Consider the following 21,926-nt stretch of genomic DNA (forward strand, 5'->3'; position numbering starts at 1 on the left):
GGTAAGCAGTTGACTTTATTTTCTTGCAACACAAGATGTATATTTGTTTGCACTGTAAAATCTTTTGTGGTCTTCACTTTGTTTTGGGAACTATGAGTCATGGTGAAGGATTGGGACTGTGGTGTTTTTGAGTCCTACTTTTTGAGAATCAGCAGTGCTATCCTGGGAGGAGGGGGGCATATTTCATTTAAATGGAGGGCTCAAACTGTATCTCTTTCCGAAGGCACCATATGCCAGTCTACGTCCTTGTTGCAGTATTGCTGGCCTCTGAAGTGGCTATAGCAATTGCCACTTTAAATGCCAGACTGTATTGGCAGCACCAAAAGCACTCACTTTGGTTACCAGGAGACTCAGAAACTATGGGATGATGTGGCAACTGAAGATAATGCAGTCCACCAGCCAAATGAATGAAGAGAGAGATGGGAGTTGGGTTGATATGTACAAGTCGGCATGGGGTTTAATGCACGGGCTATTTGATCGTCTTTTCTTGCACTGAACCTTTTGAGCAGCAGTACCCAGGAGGCTGGCTCTTATGCTTATATGTTTGTACTTCCTCAGCTGTCTGGACTACTATTCTTTGAAAAGCTGGGTGACTTCCAGTATTTGATATTAGTCTCATAGATTAGCAAGAGGGGATGAGTTGCATGAAAAAGACAGCCGTCTAATAGGAGTGGTCTCCTTACATCTGTTGTTTTGGGACCCCTGTTAGTTGTGGGGAAAGTTTGCAACAGTATTCCCAAAATAACAATGAAGCTAGCATTTATTCTGATGGTTGGGGTGGAGGGTCTTTTGGGGTTGAGTAGGTCTGTGAAGTTCTCAAGCTCTGGCAAGACCTAGTGCAGTGGTTCTCAAACTTTTTTTTTTCGCAGACCACTTGAAAATTGCTGAGGGTCTCGGCGGACCACTTAATGATCTTTCCAAATGTTGTTTGTACCATTAACTAACTATTGTAAAGCGCTTTGGATAAAAGTGCTATATTAAAAAAAACTTAATTATTAACTTTTTTTGTTCTACAAATAAAAGCACACAACTCATATTTTCATCTCTGTAGTTTTACTTTTCTAATGCAGTGGATGTGCCCTCTCTCCCCCGCCGCAGCAGCCCCTGAGTTTGGGCTGGGAAGGAGGGCCGTTTCTCCCCAGCAGCCGCAGCCCTGGAGCTGGGGAAAGTCGCCTCTTTCTCTGGCTGCCGCAGCCCTGCACATCTCAAATTCCCCCACCACCCCCTCTTCTCACCCTGCTGCCCCCTCCCACCTACCCCTTAGTCCCCTCCAAGGCCACCACCTCACCTTACATGTGCGTCTTCTCCAGGGTCCAGGCACCTAATTAGTGGAGCCATGCCTGCACGGCTCCACTAATTAGGTGGGTGGCCCTTCATTCTTTCATGTGCGGCCACCCAGGCGCGCATCTTAGAGGGAACTATCCACGGACCACCTGAATGGAGCTTGCGGACCACTCGTGGTCCACGGAGCACAGTTTGAGAACCTCTGACCTAGTGTATTTCAGGACCTTCATCACGATAGGAGACAAAGAATATATATTTGCCATTGTGGGACCATTCCAAAGGGACATGAACATGGATTGCCTTCTGTAGATTTTTATATCCAGTACAGGCACTAATTACCAGCAAAGACGTCTGAAGGAAGGTAAATTTTTCTTCATGTACGTGAGGGGACACGTTTGTCTAAACAGACACTGGAAGAAGACTTGGTCTCCCAGATTATGGTTGAATATGACACATTTAGGATTTATGCATGTGCCTCACTTGTGGTCTTGGCTTTTCCAAAGTATGGAGTATGGCAGAGTGAGCCACGTTTAAGGGAGTTGAGGGGCTGTTAGGCCACATACAATTTATAAAGGTGGAGTCCAGACGAAAGCATTAATATTTGTTTGTGTTCTCTTAATAGCAGATGCCAGAAGAAAGCAGAAGCAGGTATGGATTTGTGGTCATTCGTATGTTTTCTGGGCAGAAAAACGGGCACTCGTAAGAAGCTTTGGTCCACAGCTGGGCATTCGAGTGGAGGATGCCAAATTGCACTGGATAGGAAAGAGCGGCATGATGTGGGATCAGTTAATACCCACTCTGTTTCATGCACGAAGGCGTCTGCCAGATCCTGATGTGCTGGTGATACACCTGGGAGGAAATGATCTGGGGACAACAAAATTTGTGGATCTTATAATCCGAATTAAGAAAGATTTAGGATTTATCAAGCACACATTCAAGAATGTCATTCTGGTCTGGTCAAACATTGTGCCCCGAAAGGCATGGAACCAAGAAGAGACCTATAGATTCATGGATAAGAACAGAAAAAAAGTCAATAGGGAAATTGGCAACTTTATGAAGTTTATTGGAGGGTGTGTGATCCGACACGATTCCCTTGTACCAGAGTCTCCGGGTTTATTCCATCTAGATGGTGTTCTCTTATCTCAAAGTGGTACTGATGTCTTCAACCTGGATTTACTGAGTGTTTTGGAGACTTTGATATGACTTTGGAGGAAGTTTGACGTTATTGGCCATGTTTTGACGTAGGAACCTCACCAGGGGTAGGGAATACACTATAGGAGGATTCCCAATGATATGGGGATACTTTGGTAGTGTTTGGAGTTGCCATCGCTCATGGGGGAGAAACAGTACTGATTGCTGAATACATTTCGGAGATTGATAATAGTGTTTGTGGCACACAATATTTGTTACCCCACTATTAAAATGAAATGTTATTCCCAGACGCTAAACTTTGTTGTTCTGCAAGGTCTATTTAACATTTTATTTTGAGCTTCATATGATTAATTTATGTAATTTGTTTAAAGGGACACTGCCAAATAGTTTTTACCCCTTTTTTTAATACACTATCTTCTGTGTGCAAAATCATTCAGTAGTAGGTAGCTTTGTGGTAGGACCTAAGGTATAATAAGTGAACTTTTTGAAGCATTTCATTATTAGAGATACAGTAATACAAACTGTAGGGACATATTCACGATGACATTTTCTGACACAATATGCAACTTTAAAAAAATGTAAAATCGGAAGGTAGGTTGTCTGACAGAGCAGGACGCTGTGAGTTGAGACTTCTGGGTTCTATTCCCAGTTCTGCCACTATTTTATTATGGAAATAAGTCAGTTAACTTCTCCATGCCTCTGTTTACCTGTCTGTAAAATACATAATAATTACCTCAGAGGGGCATTTGACAGTTCAGATGACAGTTACTGTAGAAGTTCAGTCTTGTTGCTGTGAAGGTATAGACTCTTGACATAATGTCCTTTTAAAATAACCAACTGTTTTTATAGACTTGAATTTGTTAAAGTATAGTATTTTTGGTTCTTTTAAAGATGGTTGAAAACAGATTCTTTCTTTACCAGTTTTGTCCTTTTCCATCTTTCCAGCAGTTTTCCTCTTTCTAACAAAGCATAAAATTAACAATTTTGTGCTTGCGCCCAATATCTTTGATGTTTGCAGTGTAGCCCTGGCAAAAGTGTCTGATACTCCAAAACAGTAAGAAACATTCTTGCTTTTATTTTGCTTCTTCAGAATTGAAGCCGTTTAAAACTTTCTTATATTGTGGATTTTCTTCTTCTTTGAAACTGCCTGACTGATTCACTTGAAACTCAGGTTTTTTCTGTCTTGAAATTGCTATAAACTGCTTGACAGTGTCTCTTTAATTTAGCGATCATGTAGAAAACTGCAGCATTTTCCTTCCAGTAATTGTTGCAGTATATTTATATGTTTGTTGTAGGGAAAAAGGTTTGGGCCTGGTTTACAATTTATTTTTTGCATATAGCCAACCAGCACTAAAATTTATTTTTGTTAGTTGGGAGTGCTGAGCTACTACAAAACAAAATATTGTGAAACGTATTAGCAAATATATTATTCTATATAGTTAAGATTTAAAAAATTAAATTTTGTAGAAAAGAATTTTAATATTTCAAAAATCTCCATCTTCTCTCCTGTCTCAGATATGTGTTACATAACATTTGTTAATTTGTATTTAAAGTAGTTTTGGTCAAGGAACCCATTTTATTTTCTTAAATGAAGACTCCTGTCAGTATTTTGATAGCTCCTTGATGCAGCAATTTGCATTTGGAAATCCCTTTATGACAGGACTTGAGAAAGGAATTGCTTTAACCTTACCAGGTGCCCCTTCTCCCAATTTTCTCTTTAATCAAGTCTTCATCCAGAAAGATACTGGTTATGCAGGGAATTGCCTGCAAAAGGACACTTGTCAGAGGCAGGGGAGAGGTGAGTACTAGGAGTGGAGGAGTGTTTATTCTCCACTATTCTGGTCTTACATTACTCAAATTCCCAGCCTCGCCAACTTTTTGGAGGAGGAATTAGGAAGCCGCAGTTTAGTAGAAAACACCAAAGTCTGTTTACAGGACTCTAAGGCAAAAGTAATAGAATATAGGACACTGTGCAGGCTAAAAGTTAGTTTGGTGAAGCTTGCAGTAGGGATATTGGAAAAGATTTATTTGAGTATTAATCTCTGTTCTTGAATACCTCTGAAGGTTTCCCTGCTGTACAGGGAAAATTTGTAGCCTTTAGAGGAACTGGGGCTGACTCCCTCACGCACTGGGAAAGGTTCTGCTCAATATGTACATATCAAGGACTTAGAAGCACTTCCAGCACATATGGCATGGGTACGTGTTGCACCCTACCCTTGGAAAATAGAATGTTCCCCGATGGAAATTACCTACACTCTGGCGAGGTCTACAGTCATATTTATACCTTTTTGATGTTGAACGATGTTGATGATTGATGCATTTAATTTGTATAACTTGGTGATTGTGTTTTACAAATAAAGTTGTAGCCTTTACTTTTTAGTCATCTTGTGGTGTTTTAATGAACACATGACATGGAAGGATGTGAGTTTACCAATTCGTTTTTGAGATAAAGTGCCTTTGTGGCTATTAACTCCAGCCTGTTGAACTGTTACTCGGTACTAAAACATACTAAAAATATTTTCATAACAGTTTCTAACTTAGTTTGTATATTTCAAAAAGTTTAAATGCACATCAAAGTTAAATACCTCAGTTAAGACGTTAAAAAAAAAAAAAAAGACAATAGCTCATAATACAGATAGTTCAGCCTGATCAACACGTATTTGTGACTGAGTATGACTTTGTTGCTATAGTTCTTGTTAAGGCAGATAGTCAGTATTTAGTAATCACTGCGGTTGAGTATCTGTTGGTTTGTATCTTTCAACCTTTGGTCAAAATATAGTACTTAAGGTGCATAGCATTAATTGTAAATGTTGTTGTTTGCTGTTAAGCGATAGCAGTGGTGAATGTATGTTGTCAAGATTTCTTTCGTATTCTCTCCATTTGGTGGTATTCTTGGAGTTACTGAGATTGGTTTGCAGAAACCATTGTCTTGTTGGGTGTTTTTGCTCAAGTTTGCCTGCGAGTGCTTGTATGCACACGGTGCATGTAAACATCTTCTACAGGGTCTGTTTTAGTTTGCAGAATTCTGTTGGAGTTCCTGTTCTGGTCTGTAGGTAAGTAATCCTTTTATCTAATCAACGGAGACAATATCTCAAAAGATGGTGCAAATATATTGATTGTTGGGATTAGGTTCTTTAGCATCTGTTCTTATTTTCATTGGTTTTATCAAAAATAGGTGGTCTGAGTTTTCTGTTCATGTTAATGAAAATATGTAGTTGTCTCAACAAGTGTATCTGTTTTCTGATATATTATTTGCGTAAATTTGTACCCTTGAAGCTGATCTGGGGCTAGAAGATAATCATTGGAAATTTGCTGACATGTACATGCTGAACATGTATTTGCAGTTTTGCATTTGATTTGCATTAGCCTTTGTTGCTTGGGAGATGTTTCAATCCAAGGGTGATCAAATAGTTTCTTCATAACAGCATCCTTCTAGCTAGATTCTGGCATTTAGCCACAAACCCTAGCAGGGGAGAGTGCATTGCTGTCCCATCCTAGGGAGAGCTTAGGAAGGGATTGTGCCTCAGGCATGCAGAGTTTCTTCTTGGTGCAGAGAGGGAGGAGTGCAGAGGGTGTACTATACAACAGGATGATATGACCACTTTTCCTCTCCCAGCCTGTGGCCCACATGGCCCACCCCAATGGAACAATGTTTTTTTCTACTTGGGGATAAGCATAAATGGGAGGAAGGGGAAGTTCCCCATTGGAGTACATGGCAAAGAGGGGGTGTTGCATTGACTTCCACCTTCTCGGGAGCCATAAGCACTCTCAAGGGTGCAGGGAAGGAACAATCCCTTAGCTTCCCCAAGCCTGGGAACTGAGATTGCCCTGATACTTGTGCAAGACTTGCCACGGCAGGAAAGGTTCCTTGAGCCCTCCCCTCCATCTTATCATATTTCTTGGCAGGGTTCAGAAGTTTAGTTCACATTGCTCTTCAAAGTAATCACACTTGATTTTTGCTCTTCATTGCAGTGTACTAACTGCATTATAGTTATGGCTGGAAAAGCACTTCACTTTAAGGCTCTGTTTTCAGACTCGCTACGTAGCATCTGTTTTATAGTGGAGTGCCAGCTGCACTATAGTTAAGTTTGAGTAGATACACCGTTAATCTGCCTGTTTCATGCCAGTAGAGATGGGAATAATGTTATGCTTGCTTGATTTATTGCATGTTTGATTATGTATAAACTGACAACTACTTACATTGGTTACTTGTAGATGTACATGTATCACCATTTCATGAGGTAGGATTTTTTGAGCTGTCAGATCACTTGCATGCATCCTGCCTTAGACCAGCTTGACAACATGATTTATCTCACTGAGCTGCTTGATGATTTTAAAGGGCCCCTTCCAGGCAGCTTGGAGTTTATTCTGCCACTTTGGAATGAGTGCCATAACTTTATTCCCTGTTCCATGTGACCTGGCCTGTGCCTTGTGGTCATACCATACAGTCTCTCTCTCTCTTAGGCTTTAACTAGGTTCTCCTAAGCAAAATCCAGGAGTTCTGTGAGCCTTTCCCTGAAGGACAATATATACTCTACTGCTTCCCCCTCAGGAGAGGTCTTAAGCTCCCACTCATCCCTCACTTGGTTCTATGGTTCCACACCCTCCTTCCAAAGAGCAGTGCAAAAGGGGAAAACCGGTTTCTTAGTGAATTTCTCTATAGGCAGACAGTAGATACAGTAAACACTTGTCCCAATCATGCGATTGCTGTTCTACAAAAGTTTTTAGCATCATTTTAAGTGTCCTATTAAATCTTTCCACCAGTCCTTTGGCTTGAGGGTGATATGCAGAGGCCCACAAGTGTCTGACCCCATGTTTCTCCCATAAGCCCTTCTGAAGGGTTGATATGAAAATGAGTCCCTGAGGAACTTGCTGGGGGGGAAGCCCATCTTGCTGAAAATTGACAAGAGAGCATCAGCATCTGTGCCTGCCTCTGCAGAGGGCAGAGTTGCAGTCCTGCAGGATAGCAAGTAGCATAATCTATCACCCCTAGTATGAATTTCTTTCCAGTCTGGAAAAGCGGCAAAGAGTCCTAACTAACTGACGTATTGGAGCATAAGCTTTCGTGGGTGAATACCCACTTTGTCGGATGCATGTAGTGGAAATTTCCAGAGGCAGGTATAAATATGCAAGCAAGAATCAGGCTAGGGATAACGAGGTTAATTCAATCAGGGAGAATAAGGCCCTCTTCTAGCAGTTAAGGTGTGCCCACCAAGGGAGAAGAAACTACTTTTGTAGTTGGCTAGCCATTCACAGTCTTTGTTTAATCCTGAGCTGATGGTGTCAGTCTTACTACGGGGTCCCACAGTATCCATGGTCAGCCTCAAAAAAGGTTCCTCTGTTATCGTAGTGGCCTCTTGACTGCTTTACACTTTCTTGAGCTTTTTACACTTCTGGTAGGAATCACATGTTTTGAGTATTCTTTGACTGTCTCAAAAACTCTAGGCCAGTAAAAATTATGCAACAGCCTGTGTTTTGTGTGCTGGATCTCCCCATGTCCTGAAAAAGGGACGTCATCGGAGAAGTTTAACGTCTTAAGGTGATACTTCTGGGACACCACTAACTGTCTCCTGGTACTCCAAGTCTCTGTCTTCCCTGGGGGAAACCATTCCCTGTAAAGGAGTTGCTTATTCCATGGGAATCTCTCCCTGCATTCCTCAGATAAGAGGGCTTTCAGAACTTGGACTGGCCACAACAGCCCTCACCTTCTCTAAGGAGGGATCAGGCTGCAGCTCTGTTTGGAACACAGCTGCCAGGGCAGGGAGCGTAGCCTGCTCCTCCCTGCTAAACTCCTCCTGTTTCCCCCTCTTGGCTGGGATATCATCCAAAGCAGCACTCAACTCAGCACATTCTCACAGGCTGGAGGGGACAGTTGTGCCAAATGGCAGGGGAACAGAGGTGGTCTCTCAAGTAAGTAGTCCCAAGTCATTTTTAGGAAGGAACTGGTATTCTTCTCAACTGCGGATCTTAATTTTTTACATAAAAATGTTTGTTTCTTGCTGCTACAGTGTTGTGGCTTGTAGAGATGAAGGACTATTAAAGTGTCCTGTTAGGTCACACTTATAAGCATAACACACAGTATGTCATTAGGGATCAAGTGTACAGCATTTTATTTGTTATACCGTGACATTTAAATAGGCTTTTTGATTAGTGACCTTAATTTCAGTTTCTTCAAAGCAGTTTTTTTCAGTCTTGTCCCATTCATTATCCTTCTGATTCTGTTACGGGTGTGAAGTTGCTGTAAGGTCACTTGTGAAACCAGACTCTGCGTAGTAAAGGTTAAGTGTCTGAGTGCTCCTAGGGATTAATGGCTATGTGCCATAAAAATCTTCCCAAAGCTGGGCTAATTATGGAAGTGACAGAAAATGCTAAGGGTTCATGCTCTGTAAGGAGCCACATTGAGATTATTTCAAAATGAAACCTTACATGTGCAAGGAGTTAGTAGAAATCCACCATTTCCTGTTTCATTAACTTTTTTTGTCATCTGAATTTCCATTTTTAAGATTAAGATGTCTTCCCTAATATTTCCCTCCTGGTTTATTATTAAAATGTCTTGTACAAAAGTGTCCTAAATAAGGGATTTCAGAAAACAGCTAGTATTGATCACTGACTTTGGTTTTGCTTTATAAATGTATATTATATTTAAAAGGAGTGACTAGAATCTTGTGAACTCTTACATTCATGATCTGAGTGTCTGAATGGTTACAATTCACTTCTTCTCATAATTACAGTTGTCTGGTAGTGAGTATACTCTCTTGTTCCTTTGGGAAACTTTACAGGGCTAAGAATGTTTAAACCTCTCCTGGCTACCATAACCCACTGCTTTCTCTTTTCCCCTTCTGCCCATCCCTTACCTCACAAATAATTTCATATAAAAGTGATGGTAAAATCTTTGCAATATAATAAAACAATGTATATAACGCATTACTTCAGTAAATAATAAGATTTATATTCAGTTACTGTAAATTAAAGGGTTTGGTTCCCCTCTATGGTGTTCCTGTAGAAAGTGCTAGTCTTGTCTCCTCAGCATTGAAGCATCCTTGAGAAATTCCTTTTGGTTTATGTGCCATTTCACATACTTTCATTGCCACATGTGATAGGTGTTTACAACTTTTAACAAAATATTGTAGATGTCTTTATTGACCAGTAAAGTGCCTGAGTGACATAAGCTAGAAGTGACACCTAAATGAAATGTATTGTATATACATTTTTATGAACCAGACATCATCTTTTTAATAATCTATCAATCAGCTTCTACGTGAGGGGTATTTAGTCTATTAATAGATGAATTGTACAAGACGCTTGTATAAATTTTATATATAAAACAGTAATGCCTACTGGCTCTGAATAGGTGCCATTAGGTTTAGAACTTTGCGCTGCATATCCTGCATAGAACCATTAACATGCAACACATGCTAAATGAGTCCATTTCTACTTGGTGAAAAATATAAAGCTGGCATTGCTTTGTTACAATTTTTCTATCATGAAAAATTAATGATCAGAAATATTGATGATAGATTTTTAAGGTACGTTTTTCAGTAGTTTTAAACAACTTTCTGAACGTGTGGGATTGTAAAACAGATTTATCACAATATGCCGTACATCTTTCTAGTATTTATGGGGTAGATAAGGTGACTCATTGAGGAGAAGTTTTTACTTCTTGAAAAGTTTTCTACATTCTTGTTTGTTGCTTGTTGTGACTAAAAATGACTTGGCTTAAAAACACCTGATTCATCTTTATTCTGTTGACCTGGATGAGGGTGTGTACCTTTGGCTCATTTAGCAGAGTTTGGTGAGTTGATAATATAGGTATTGGATGAGTTGTTTTTTTTTTTTTGCTATTATCCTTGTTTCAACTGGGTGGCTTCAGGCTTTGAAATAACTGGATGGGAGAAGCCTTTGTGTTGGGAGCAGGAGAAAGGAAAGGATGAGGGGAGAGTCACGGGCTTTGGAATATAGCTTCTAAGATCTGTGGGAGCAGGGATAGCAAGTAGAATGGGAGACGAGCAGAGGCCTAATGTATAGTTTCTAAGCCCAACATAGACGAATGAAGAGCTCCTAAATTCCATGTAGACTTTCATGGAGTAACCCTTCGGAAACATTCTAAAAACAAACAATTTCCAATACCTAATAATTTAGGTAAACTTGATTTACGCCCCCAGAAATTTACTGATTAGTAACAGCAGAGTACTTGTAAATTCTGCTTTAAAATAGCATTCTTTTTACTAGAAAAACCAGAAAGTTCAAAGTAAGTGTGCTAGAGTATAGTTATGGAAGATGTATTGTCATAAACCAAATGAATCTAGCTAACACAGGCACAAAGATGCAAATACTGATTTAAAGCATAGCTAATACATACACTGTTAAGGCTAGAGTCTGTAGTAACAGCCTTCCAATTTCTGTTGGCTTAAATTTTAATAGTTCATATCATTTTTAGAGTAGATCTTTATTATTTTCAGATATAGCAGCTCAGTCTTAACCTTTTGGAAAAGTTTAAATAATATATGCATCCCAGAAGAGGACTCTTTCTTTTATAGTTATTCTCTTATAAAACTCTTTTGTGCATCAAAAAGGTAAGCGATACACTGAGTTCTTGGCCAAGGTATATTCAGTGTGGTGCAGAGTAGGTGTTCTTGGCCCATTACTTGTGGCATTGCCTTTACCTGCAACATTCCGGATATTAATCTGTAACTTTAAGACACAGAAGCTGTAGAGATCAATGCTGGTCTAAACCCAGGTCTCTTCTTATTTGGAGTTAACATAGACAGCTTTATAGCACTGCAAAATCCGATGTGAAAAATATATTTGGTTCCTGATGTAAATAATACCTGCATATACTCATCTTAGAGTATTTTCTGATGCTCTTGATTTCAGAGTTCAAAATCTCAGATTAGATTTGATCTTGCATCTGGTCAGTCTTTCCTGTTCTTGTGTTATCTGGAGTACATGGTTGACAGCAGAAGTCTTTGCTTGAAGTATCGGCCCATTGACTATTAGCTTGTGATTGTGTGGTCTATTTTCTGCTTTTAAACTTTCTTCTGGTACTGTCATAGGCTATCGCAGAGAAGATAGCCAAAACAGTTTCAAGGAAAACAATGCTATAAAAACCCAACTATTTTAAAAATAAATAAGTCTGAACCCATGATGTGTTCAGAAACAGATCTGTTCTGTTGCGCAACAAAGATGTGCACTACCTTGATGATTTTATTACATCTGAGATGCTGACAAATGAAATAAAGGTTCGAGTGTACTGATTTTAAAAGGTTCTGCGCAAAGTACTAGATCAAAGACTGATTATTTAGAAAAAGGATTTGCTCATAAAGTAGATCAGATAATTGTATCGTGCTCCTGTTGCTACACAGCCTGCATGCTGATTTGCATAAAGTATAATGGCATTCTTGACTGGAAGAATTCGATGTTTTGTATGGGGGTTTAGGCTTCTGAGAAAGAGTCAAGATTAGAAACTGGTATGAGAGAAAGCCCATTTAGTTGCTTGTAAAACTTTGTTTGGAACATTTTGATTAATTTAATGTGTTAATCAAGAGGATGCACTTAGCCATCGTTACAGCTTGGGGATAAAGTTGGTTTTGTGTCACCTTTACAACTCCTCTGAACCTGAGGTCAGTCAGGGACCAGGCTATTCCCTCTTATACATTAGAACAGCCTTAAGACTGCTCTAATTTATGTCTTAGCTGCTTGTGACCCTAATCAGTTATTCTGGCAGCTGGGGATCTCTGGGGCATAGATATACCCTGGCTACTCCCCCTTTTCCCTGACCCACACCTACTGCAGCAGAGGCTGGGGATGTGTGACGTTGGACACTCCACAGTGACTCCACGTCAGTGGGGGATGTTGGAAGAATCCTTCTCCAATATACATACCAATATATATGTTGGAAGAATCCTTCACCAATCCGTTTAGATGGCATTGTGGCTGTTTTGTGCTGCCAGTGTAGGTCCAGGATCCTGGGCTCCAGTTCTTCCTCAAACACCTGGAAATGTTATAGTGGGTCAGTTCCTTTCCTTTCAGTTCAGGCATTCTTTGTTCTCCCAGTCCTCTCTCTGTTATACTTTTTATGTTTTGATTCCCAAAATGTATTTAATTACATGTCTACAATCACACATTTAATTTTTAAAAATTACTGTTTATACAAAATAGATCAAATTTCAAAGAAACTACCACAGATGTATCTACCCTTTCCTTAGGCAAAAGCCTGAAACTTGAGATGGGCTTTGCTGTGTGCCTTCAAGGTCAGCAATCTTGGCTCTGTCAGAACAGTTGAGAATGAATTCCAGAGTTTAGGCCCATCCACAGAGAACGCGTGTTCTCTTCACTTCTGCCTTTAAAAATAAATGTCTGTAAGGAAATACTGAGTGGGGCAGTTACTGTACAACAAAGTATTCAGGATTGAAAGTGTTGCACACTTAATTAGGAATAAATTTTCTGAGACATTTTAGTATGGAAATTTTTGCAGTCTGTTCACCTTTTACTTATTTAAGAATTATTTTATAGTTGGCTAATCCAGTAACTTCTTTGGTGTAACTTGATATGCACTAACCCCAAATTAAAATTACTAATATTTTTCTTATGGTTTGATTTACTCTAGATTTAATTGTTTTTCTTACGGTTTGTGGGCTCAAAAGAGTGTTTTCCCCTCTGGACCACTGTGTTGGAAAAGTAGGCTTAATTTTAGGTCTTAGTTACTCGGTCAGTTTGGCCAGTAGGGCAGGGAATGCTGAGGAGGGAGAGTTATGTGCCTTGCACTGCTATCCTGAGATGAATTTCAGATGATATGGGAATCCCTTGACTGAATCTGAAAGGATATACAGTCATCAGTCAAGAGGCCCGTAGTGAAAAAGTAAAGGAAGTGATCTTGAAGATATAACTTTTTTTCCCAAACATATTCTCAGTTTTAGTCTTTAGAGGTATGTGACTCTTGAGGGAGTTAGCCTAATTCATAAAACTCTTTCCGCTTTGTGATGTGCGTAATTTTGAGAGATTTTGGTTTGGCTATACACTGAGAGTATGATATGCGTGATGTTATGACAACGTCTGTATTTTGACAACTTGACTTTATTCCTGTGTAAATGGCTTCCTTGGGTGTTTTCTCTTTTCTGAAGTTTCCCTTGCAGCAACAGGGCTTCAAAACTATACAAAGTTCAGCCATATAAAGGTTGCACAGTCCGGTCACGCAGGTTACTACAGTGATTCCTGTTGCTGCAGTTGAGATTTAGTGTATCTCAAAGTAATTACGTGTAAACCAGAAGTATAAGAGAAATTGCAAAGCTGTGTATTATTCTTTAATAGATAACAGTTAAAGTGATTTGTAATGGAGACTGGAATGATTACTTTTTCAGTGCAGGGATATCAACATGAAATTGGAGAGACTGAAGTTTTCTGCATTGTGTACATGCAACATTTTTCTGCAACAAATTGAAAGGTTTACTTTATCTTTTTAATATGTACATTAATTAGTCTAGCAGAGGACATATAGCTACTTGCTCTGAAAGTGTGATCTGCAGAAAAAATTCTGTTAATCCACCTAAAGGCTAATGCATTTAATGTTACGTTCAAAGAAAGTGACTAAGAAAATCTTGGCAGAGAGTTGATTTACATGATTGTTTACTTTTTTTCTCTCTCACTTGCTAGTATTGAATCCCATGTGAAAATAGTATTTGCTTAGTAACTGTAAATTACAGGTCACACATACCTAGTAACCACTTTACTGTGGTAATCTCATTTTATATTGTTTAATAGTAACAACGTTGATTATTCATCCCAAGTTAATTATCATGATTATTACATAGCACTTACAAGTTTGTTACAAAGGAAAATATCTTTTACGTAATACCATCTAACCTTTTTGCAGAGTATATGGAAATTGGTTTTGGATCTAATTGAGTGTACTTACCCAGTAATCTGTAGGAGTCTATAAATGTTTCTTACATTTTATGTACCAGGTGAAACCTTTGAGTTAGAGCAGGGGTGGCCAACCTGAGCCTGAGAAGGAGCTGGAATTTACCGAAGTACATTGCCAAAGAGCCACAGTAATACGTCAGTAGCCCCCCATCCGCTTCCCCCTGTTCCCAGTCCCTCCTGCCAATCAGTGCCTCTCCCTCCCTCCCCGCACCTCCCGATCAGCTGTTTTGTGGCGTGCAGGAGGCTCGGGAGGGGGAGGAGTGAGGGCATGGCAGGCTCAAGGGAGAGGGCGGGAAGGGGTGGAGTGGGAGCAGGGCCTGTGGCAGAGCCAGGGGCTGAGCAGTGAGCACCCCCCGGCACATTGGAAAGTTGGCGCCTGTAGCTTCAGCCCCGGAGTCGGTGCCGGTACAAGGAGCCGCGTATTAACTTCTGAAGAGCCACATGTGACTCTGGAGCCACAGGTTGGCCACCCCTGAGTTCGAGTAACTGCAGCCAAGCTGCAGCTAGCCATATTCTTTTGTTTGCCCAGATTAATTAGGCTGCTTTAACTGAATTACAATAGAAGTTAATTGTATAATTCACTTATACAGAATCTTCTTACAGTTGGCTAACTTTATCGCTCTAAATGGGTGAATAAAGCAAACGTGGTTATCCGCTAAAGCCAGATAAAATAATTTAGCCAGGAGAAAAACTTCTGAAAACTTTCCCTAGATATTAAGTAATTTTATTATAAGTAAATGCCTAATGTTAGATACCTAGTGTGACCCTGAATGGTTACTTCTTATTATAACACTGCTACATATTCTTAGTCTACTGAAATATAAGATTAACATTACTCCTGATATACAACAGTTAATTAAGAGTTGCTGCTTTTCAAAGGAGAGTTGTAGCTAAAAATGCATCCTCTGTGATGCAAGGCTTTCCCCCCACATTTTTGGCTGAATGATGGTAATAATCATGAAATCAATTGGGAAGAGTAGGACCTCAGAGAAAACTTTAGGCCCTTAACCCCATCCAGTAATCAGTCCTCAGCAAATGCCATGTTTCTAGGTTCACATATATGTTTGTTTGCAAATACGCAAGATAGGCCAGTCAACATCTCATTTTTGTGACTTAAATGAGAGGAAACTATGAAAAGTACAGTTGTGCTTCATATGATGTTTTTCGATTTTGAGGGTTTTGGGGGTTGTTGTTTGCAAAATACGCTCATCTAAGATCTACTGACATTTTGTATTTCCCATTTTCGTAGAGTCTTCTGAAGTTGGAAAATGAATTTTTCTTATGACTGAGCAGCAGTCCTTCCATAAGATTATTAAATAACAAAATCCTGAATTAACACAGGCTTTTTTAATCAGCTATATTTTTAATTAAGATGACTGGAAGCTTTCCTACAATCTGGAACACGTACTAAGCATTAATTGTCTGGAAAGGCAGTTGCGCAATGCAAGTACATCATATGCTCAACATTTCTGTAGGGTGTAAAGGAAATCTTGGACAATTCCCCTCCCCCCACACACAAATTGCATTCAGTAATAACAGAAAACAATAGTCTAATCTTGGGTCCTAGCATTAATGCAATATCTTACATTTGTTGCCTGCAGTTAGAAAGGTAACATCCCAGGCCCAGTTGTTTTCATCCTTTTCCAATTATAGCAACTTTTGAATGAATACAGTATAAACTTCAAGCTATATATTCACATTTTATAGAAAGATTTAATCCTTTTTTACATTATGTAAATAGGCAACTATTGTACCTCTTCTTCTGTATGTCTGAGTAACTTAATAGTTTATGAAAGGCTACTGCTTATTTTATATCCCATAGACTATGGATCTTGTTCTTGCTTGTTGTTGTTTTGACTCTTACTATCCCTTTGTAGCTTTCTAGAATTTACTTTAAATAGTTCTGATCTTTTTGCTTGGGGTGAATATGAAGGAGCAACATACAAACTTTTGTCTTGCACTATATTCAAATCCAAACAATTGTATATAGTTATGCTTTTGCTTTTCTCTATTGTGATATGTTTGTGCTTAAGTTTACAAACATTGTTAATGAAAAGAATACAAATAAAATAACAGCAATGATGTGAATGCAGGGCATTTCCTAGAGATTGACCTCTAAGGTCAATGGGTTAAAATGTGCCTCAACTTCTCTCCCAATTGGTCAGTAATCCCAAAGAAACACACTGTCTCAATCATTATTGCTTTATTAAGTTTTTTTCATTTTCAAGAGCTTTCTTTTAAGACATTTGAAAAACTAAATATAGCCAATGTTTGGGAAGTTTGGTTCAGATGTATACTTGAGTGATCAACAAAATGAACTGTGAAAACTTTTAAAACTCAGTGCTGTGCAGACTTTTGTGAAAAGTGTGTATATGCCTGTGCGTGTTAAGAATCGATCAAAGAGTTTTAACTGACATGTAGTTCATTATGCAGAGGGAATACTCTGGTTGGTAGTTACCCAGTCTTCCTTAAATGTGCTCAGCTATACGTTTTTAGAGAGAAGAGGAGAGACTCTTGGCAGAGGAGCTGTGAACATGGTGAATGTTATGTTGGACTGTTAATTTTAACTTCGTAAGAAACTCGCTTCAGTAGAGAACAGGAAACTTAAACAAGTCTAAGAGTGATACTGGACTTTTCCATCATCTGGAGGAGAAAGAATGAATCAGTACCTGACGGTCAAGTTTTGAAGTAAAGAAGCTTGTGTGCACCTGCCTTCAGTCAAATTTAGCCACTAGAACAAGTAAAGAAATATGGAAGGTGGGATGCAAAACTCCTGAAAAATGAATATATCACTACAGAAAATAAATAGTCATGTCCTCACAAGAGATGACGAAACCAGAAAGTGAAATCTGAGGAAACTCGAAGGAGAGACTTGGACCAGAGACTGTGTTCCAAAGGGACATTGTGGAACTGGATACCCTAACCAGTGAATAAAACAGCAACTGATAGAACAAAGCAGCCCCAGAGACTTTAGGAAGAGTAGCCAGAAATTTACAACAGTTTACTTTGTTGTTCAGTGGACCCGAGATTATAAAAACAGCTGAATTTGGGAATGGACCGATCACACCAATGTCATGATGTCTTTTATGGATGCTCACTGTCACCCAAATAGGTTACTCATACACAGATCATCTTAAAGAAAAAAAAAAAAAGACTAGTAACCAGGAAAAGATTGTAATTCAAAAAGAAGAGTTTTAATTTTAAAGATCAAGGGAGAAAGAAAAAGGATGGATGGCTGCGTATGAAAGCTGTGGGGCACTTTGAGTTGATGTTTAAGGTAAAATACAATTTTCATACTAAAGTGCTATTACTAATTTTTGTTGGTTTTGATGTTAGTGTGACATGAATAATTGGTGCTAAAGGCATACAAATATTTAAGAAAACATTTTTAGTAGTGTTAATGGAAATAATATTTGAGTTAAATCAAGTGTGAGAATTTGTATGTATAAAGGTTCCATGTTAAATCAAAAGGACATGTGCAAGACCGTCTAATCTGCATGAAGACAATGGGGAAAATTGCAGATTAGAAAGCACTTTGGGAGTTTGTGACTATAATGTTTTAAGGACTGCTTTTTACCTACCTATAAGGAAAGAGACTTTTCAATTGGGAACATTTTTGTGCATAAATGAAATGTTACTTTTGGATTTATATTCGAATGAGATGAGAATCTACTATGTAATCAGATATAGGAAATTTAAAAGTACTGATACAGAATCGTAAAGGTTTCAAGAAATGATCTGTGTATAATTTAAGGTATCAAAAATAAACCAGCATTTGTCTTGGATGTGATTCTGTTATTGCTCATTCAGTCTTTCCCCCTTATTTCAGTGTTGAAAGCACCAATCAAAGGTTATATTCCGATAGAAAAGCATCTGCTGTGTTGTTCAGAATTAAGTTTAAAATATCACATGTGGGGTGTATCCATTTACTTCTGGCTGTTTACTAGGTTTATCCATCCTTGTTGGTAGAAAGTTTCAAACTACAGAGTATCTGAAGACCAATTTACATTCATAGGCCAGCTGTTAAACAATCATAATAGTTACATATTTGAATGTTATCTTTTATACTAAGCTCCTCTGGAGTTTGCCATAAATTCAGCCTTCTGTTAGAGACTGAAACTAACTGTTTGTGGATCTCAACTGCACTTCTTGGTGATGAGATGGGCAGCCCCTTTTTAAAATTAGGGTTGAAAGCACGGTCAGATTTTAATGTGTGCTGAGTGCATGGATACACCTTTAAATTTAATTCATGTATGGTTTTCTGCATTTCATTGTGGCCTCTGCATTGCTTCTGAAAATTAACTAACACGGAAAAATTCATTTTATGTTCCTATCTCATATTCTTAAAGCTAGGTGCAGGGATTTAACCACTTTCTGTCAAATGGCCCTGTAACAAAGCTGTCCAAAAGAGTGAGAGATAATTTTATGCCTGTGAATTCTATTCTGCAGGTCCCAGCAGAGATGGTACCATCAGCGAGGATACCATTCGAGCGTCTCTCATTTCAGCAGTGAGTGATAAACTGAGATGGCGGATGAAAGAGGAAATGGATCGTGCACAAGCTGAGCTCAATGCCTTGAAGCGGACAGAAGAGGACCTGAAAAAAGGTCACCAAAAGCTGGAAGAGATGGTAACTCGCTTAGACCACGAAGTGGTAAGCTGATTGAGAAAGCAATGCCATGTGTCTTGATTTTCAGTAGTGAAGTGAACCGTGTATGTGTACAGTCTGTTTTGAGTATAATGGATATTCCCAGGCTTCCAGTATGTCAGTTTTAAAATGTGTCCCCTTTCTTTAGTTGAGGGGTGTGTGTGTGAGAGAGAGCGCGAGCAAGGAAAGTAGATGGAAATGGAGTTAAGACTATTCAACTCACTGTCCAGAATATCCACTTTATCATTTTATTTAGCAGTAGGGAAACTGTAATACATTTTATTGAAGGATACGTACTCCTGAAGATGATGCTGATGTAGGGATGTGTATAACTTTCTGCCTCCATCTCTCTGATCCTATGTCCCCTCTCTTCCCCCACATAAATGATATGGAAAAAGGGGTACACAGTGAGGTGGCAAAATTTTAGATGAGACAAAATTTTTCCAGATAGTTAAGTCCAAAGCCGACTGTGAAGAGTTACAAAGGGATTTCACAAAACTGGGTGACTGGGCAATAAAATGGCAGATCACGTTCAATGTTAATAAATGCAAAGTAATGTGCATTGGAACATATAATCCCAACTATACATACAAAATGGTGGAATCTAAATTAGTTGTTACCATGCAAGAAAGAGCTCATGGAGTCATTGTGGATAGTTCTCTGAAAACATCCACTCAATGTATGGCAGCAGTCAAAAAAGCTAATAGTGTTAAGAACCATTAGGAAAAGGATAGAAAAGACAGAAAAATATCATAATGCCACTATAAAAATCCATGGTACACCCACACCTGGAATACTGCATACCGTTCTGGTTGCCCCATCTCAAAAAGATACGTTAGAATTGGAAAAGGTACAGAGATGGGCAACAAAAATGATTAGGAGTATGGGACAGCTTCTGTGTGAGGAAAGATTAAAAAACCTGGGACTTCGCTGCTTGGAAAAGTGACAATTAAGGGGAGTCTATAAAATCATGGCTGGTGTGGAGAAAGTGAGTAAGGAAGTGTTATTTACTCCTTCACATAACACAAGAAGCAGGGGCCACCCAATGAAACGAATAGGCAGCAAGTTTAAAACAAACAAAAGGAAGTACTTCTTCACACAATGCACAGTCAACTATGGAACTCATTGCTAGTGATGTTGTGAAGGCCAAAAGTACAAGTGGGATCAAAGAAGAATTCAGTAAGTTCATGAAGGATAGGTCCATCGATGGCTATTCACCAAGATATGCAACCACATGCTCTGTGTGTGCCTAGTCTTTGACTGCCAGAAGCTGGGAGTGCACAACAGGGGATGGATCACTCAGTTGCCTGTTCTGTTCACTCCCTTTGAAGCACCAGGCATTGGCTGCTGTCGGAAGACAGGGTACTGAGCTAGATGGACCCTTGGTCTGACCCAGTATGGCTCTTCTTGTGCTCTGAACCTCGCTCACACTATGCCCCTCACTGTGTGTGGCTGCTCACCTTCCTTCAACTGTCTGTGGTGCTCGTCCCTGGTGCACTGCGGGAGATTGAACAGGAGTTTCAGGAGGGGAGGGGATTTGAGCTGTCTGGTGGGGGACAGGGCCCTGCATTGAGACTTGTGCACATCAGAGGCTTCTCTTGGTACTGCTGCCTTGGTATAGCAGGAAGCTGCGCAGCAGCACCAAAAGGAGCCATTCGTGTCCCAGTGCCTCAGCACAGAAACAGTTCGTTCCCAATCCTTGCCACTGTGTCAGCTCTTTGGTGCACTGTGGCAACGGCGCTGGGGAGCACTTCAGTCTCCAGTGCCATGGCATAGAGGCACTGGACTCCCTCCCTACCTCAGTCTCCCTGCATAGCCCTGGACCCTCAAGCCAAGGGCCCCCATCCCCCACAACAAAACGCCTCTTCCATCCCTCATGCCCAAATATCCCTGTTAAACTAGTCATCAGAACTTGCTAATATCTCATTATGCTTCCATACGCAGCACTCACTCTGGCCTCCCACATTTTTGCTCATCCTCTCATGGCTTCTGAACTACATCTCTTCCCCTGGAGCCATCACCTTCCCAAACCCCTGCTTGCCATCTGGCTCCACAGGGTCTCTGTGTTGAGCCAGAGCCAATGAGTCTGCAAGACAGCCTTGCAGCACTGGAGAATGGGAGTAGCTGTTAGAACTGGACAATTATAGGCTAATCTTGGCAAAACTTAACGGTAGGTTGTCTTGAATGAAGGGGGATAACTATTATTGTGGGTTAACTTTACAAGATCAAAAGTATCTTATGTCCAAGATATTATCCAGATATATGTGTAATCCCTATTTTGAAACTTGTGGGGATTTTGCTTCTTTAACTAGAGGGACCTAAGAAAAAGTGAGGAAAGCAGGACAAAATTACAGAAAGGAAGGAGCATTTTTCAGTGTTTTCTTTGTAATAGTTAATATATTAACTTTAAAAAGTATATGAAAAATTCAGTTGTCCTCTGAAGGATTATTGTACGAAAATTGTAAACTAAATTCAATCATTAAAGTGCAAAATGGAGGAATTTCTGTCCTATTTAAGTATGAATCAAACACAGTCTTAACGAGGGGGTTGCTATCAGGTCTTCCATAATTTTTCATTTATATATCACTTTTCATCCCAAAGGAGACCATAGGCAGTCACAAATGTGATACAGTATGTACAACACTGAAATGTTAGCCACCTCTGTGATAGATAGTGGGAAACAGCCAGACTACTGGCAAATCAATCATGGCATAACCATAGCCAGAATAGTATAAAATAAGTACCTCACTCTTATTCCTATTTATACATTTTAAAATAGCATTCAGTTTTACATTAGAGGAAATATCTAGAATCTACGTGGTGATAGGATTTACCATAGTAAAACCCTGATACAAGTGAGCAAAGAAACTGAGAGCCAGCTAGAGTTCTCAGAATTATTTTATCTAGTCAAATGCATATCAAAGT

The 21,926-nt window shown here is 39.5% G+C and overlaps 1 protein-coding gene across 1 annotated transcript in view; it reads left to right on the forward strand.

The window, feature by feature from the left end:
* The window catches only part of TSG101 (tumor susceptibility 101), a 49,092-nt gene that overhangs the window by 22,010 nt on the left and 5,156 nt on the right, over nucleotides 1-21,926 (forward strand). The window contains exon 8 of the mRNA XM_077818305.1: nucleotides 18,805-19,007. Within this exon, the coding sequence (XP_077674431.1) occupies nucleotides 18,805-19,007 (203 nt within the window). The remainder of the gene's footprint in view (nucleotides 1-18,804; nucleotides 19,008-21,926) is intronic.

This window comes from Eretmochelys imbricata, chromosome 6, assembly GCF_965152235.1.
Source record: "Eretmochelys imbricata isolate rEreImb1 chromosome 6, rEreImb1.hap1, whole genome shotgun sequence".
Lineage (NCBI taxonomy): Eukaryota > Metazoa > Chordata > Testudines > Cheloniidae > Eretmochelys > Eretmochelys imbricata.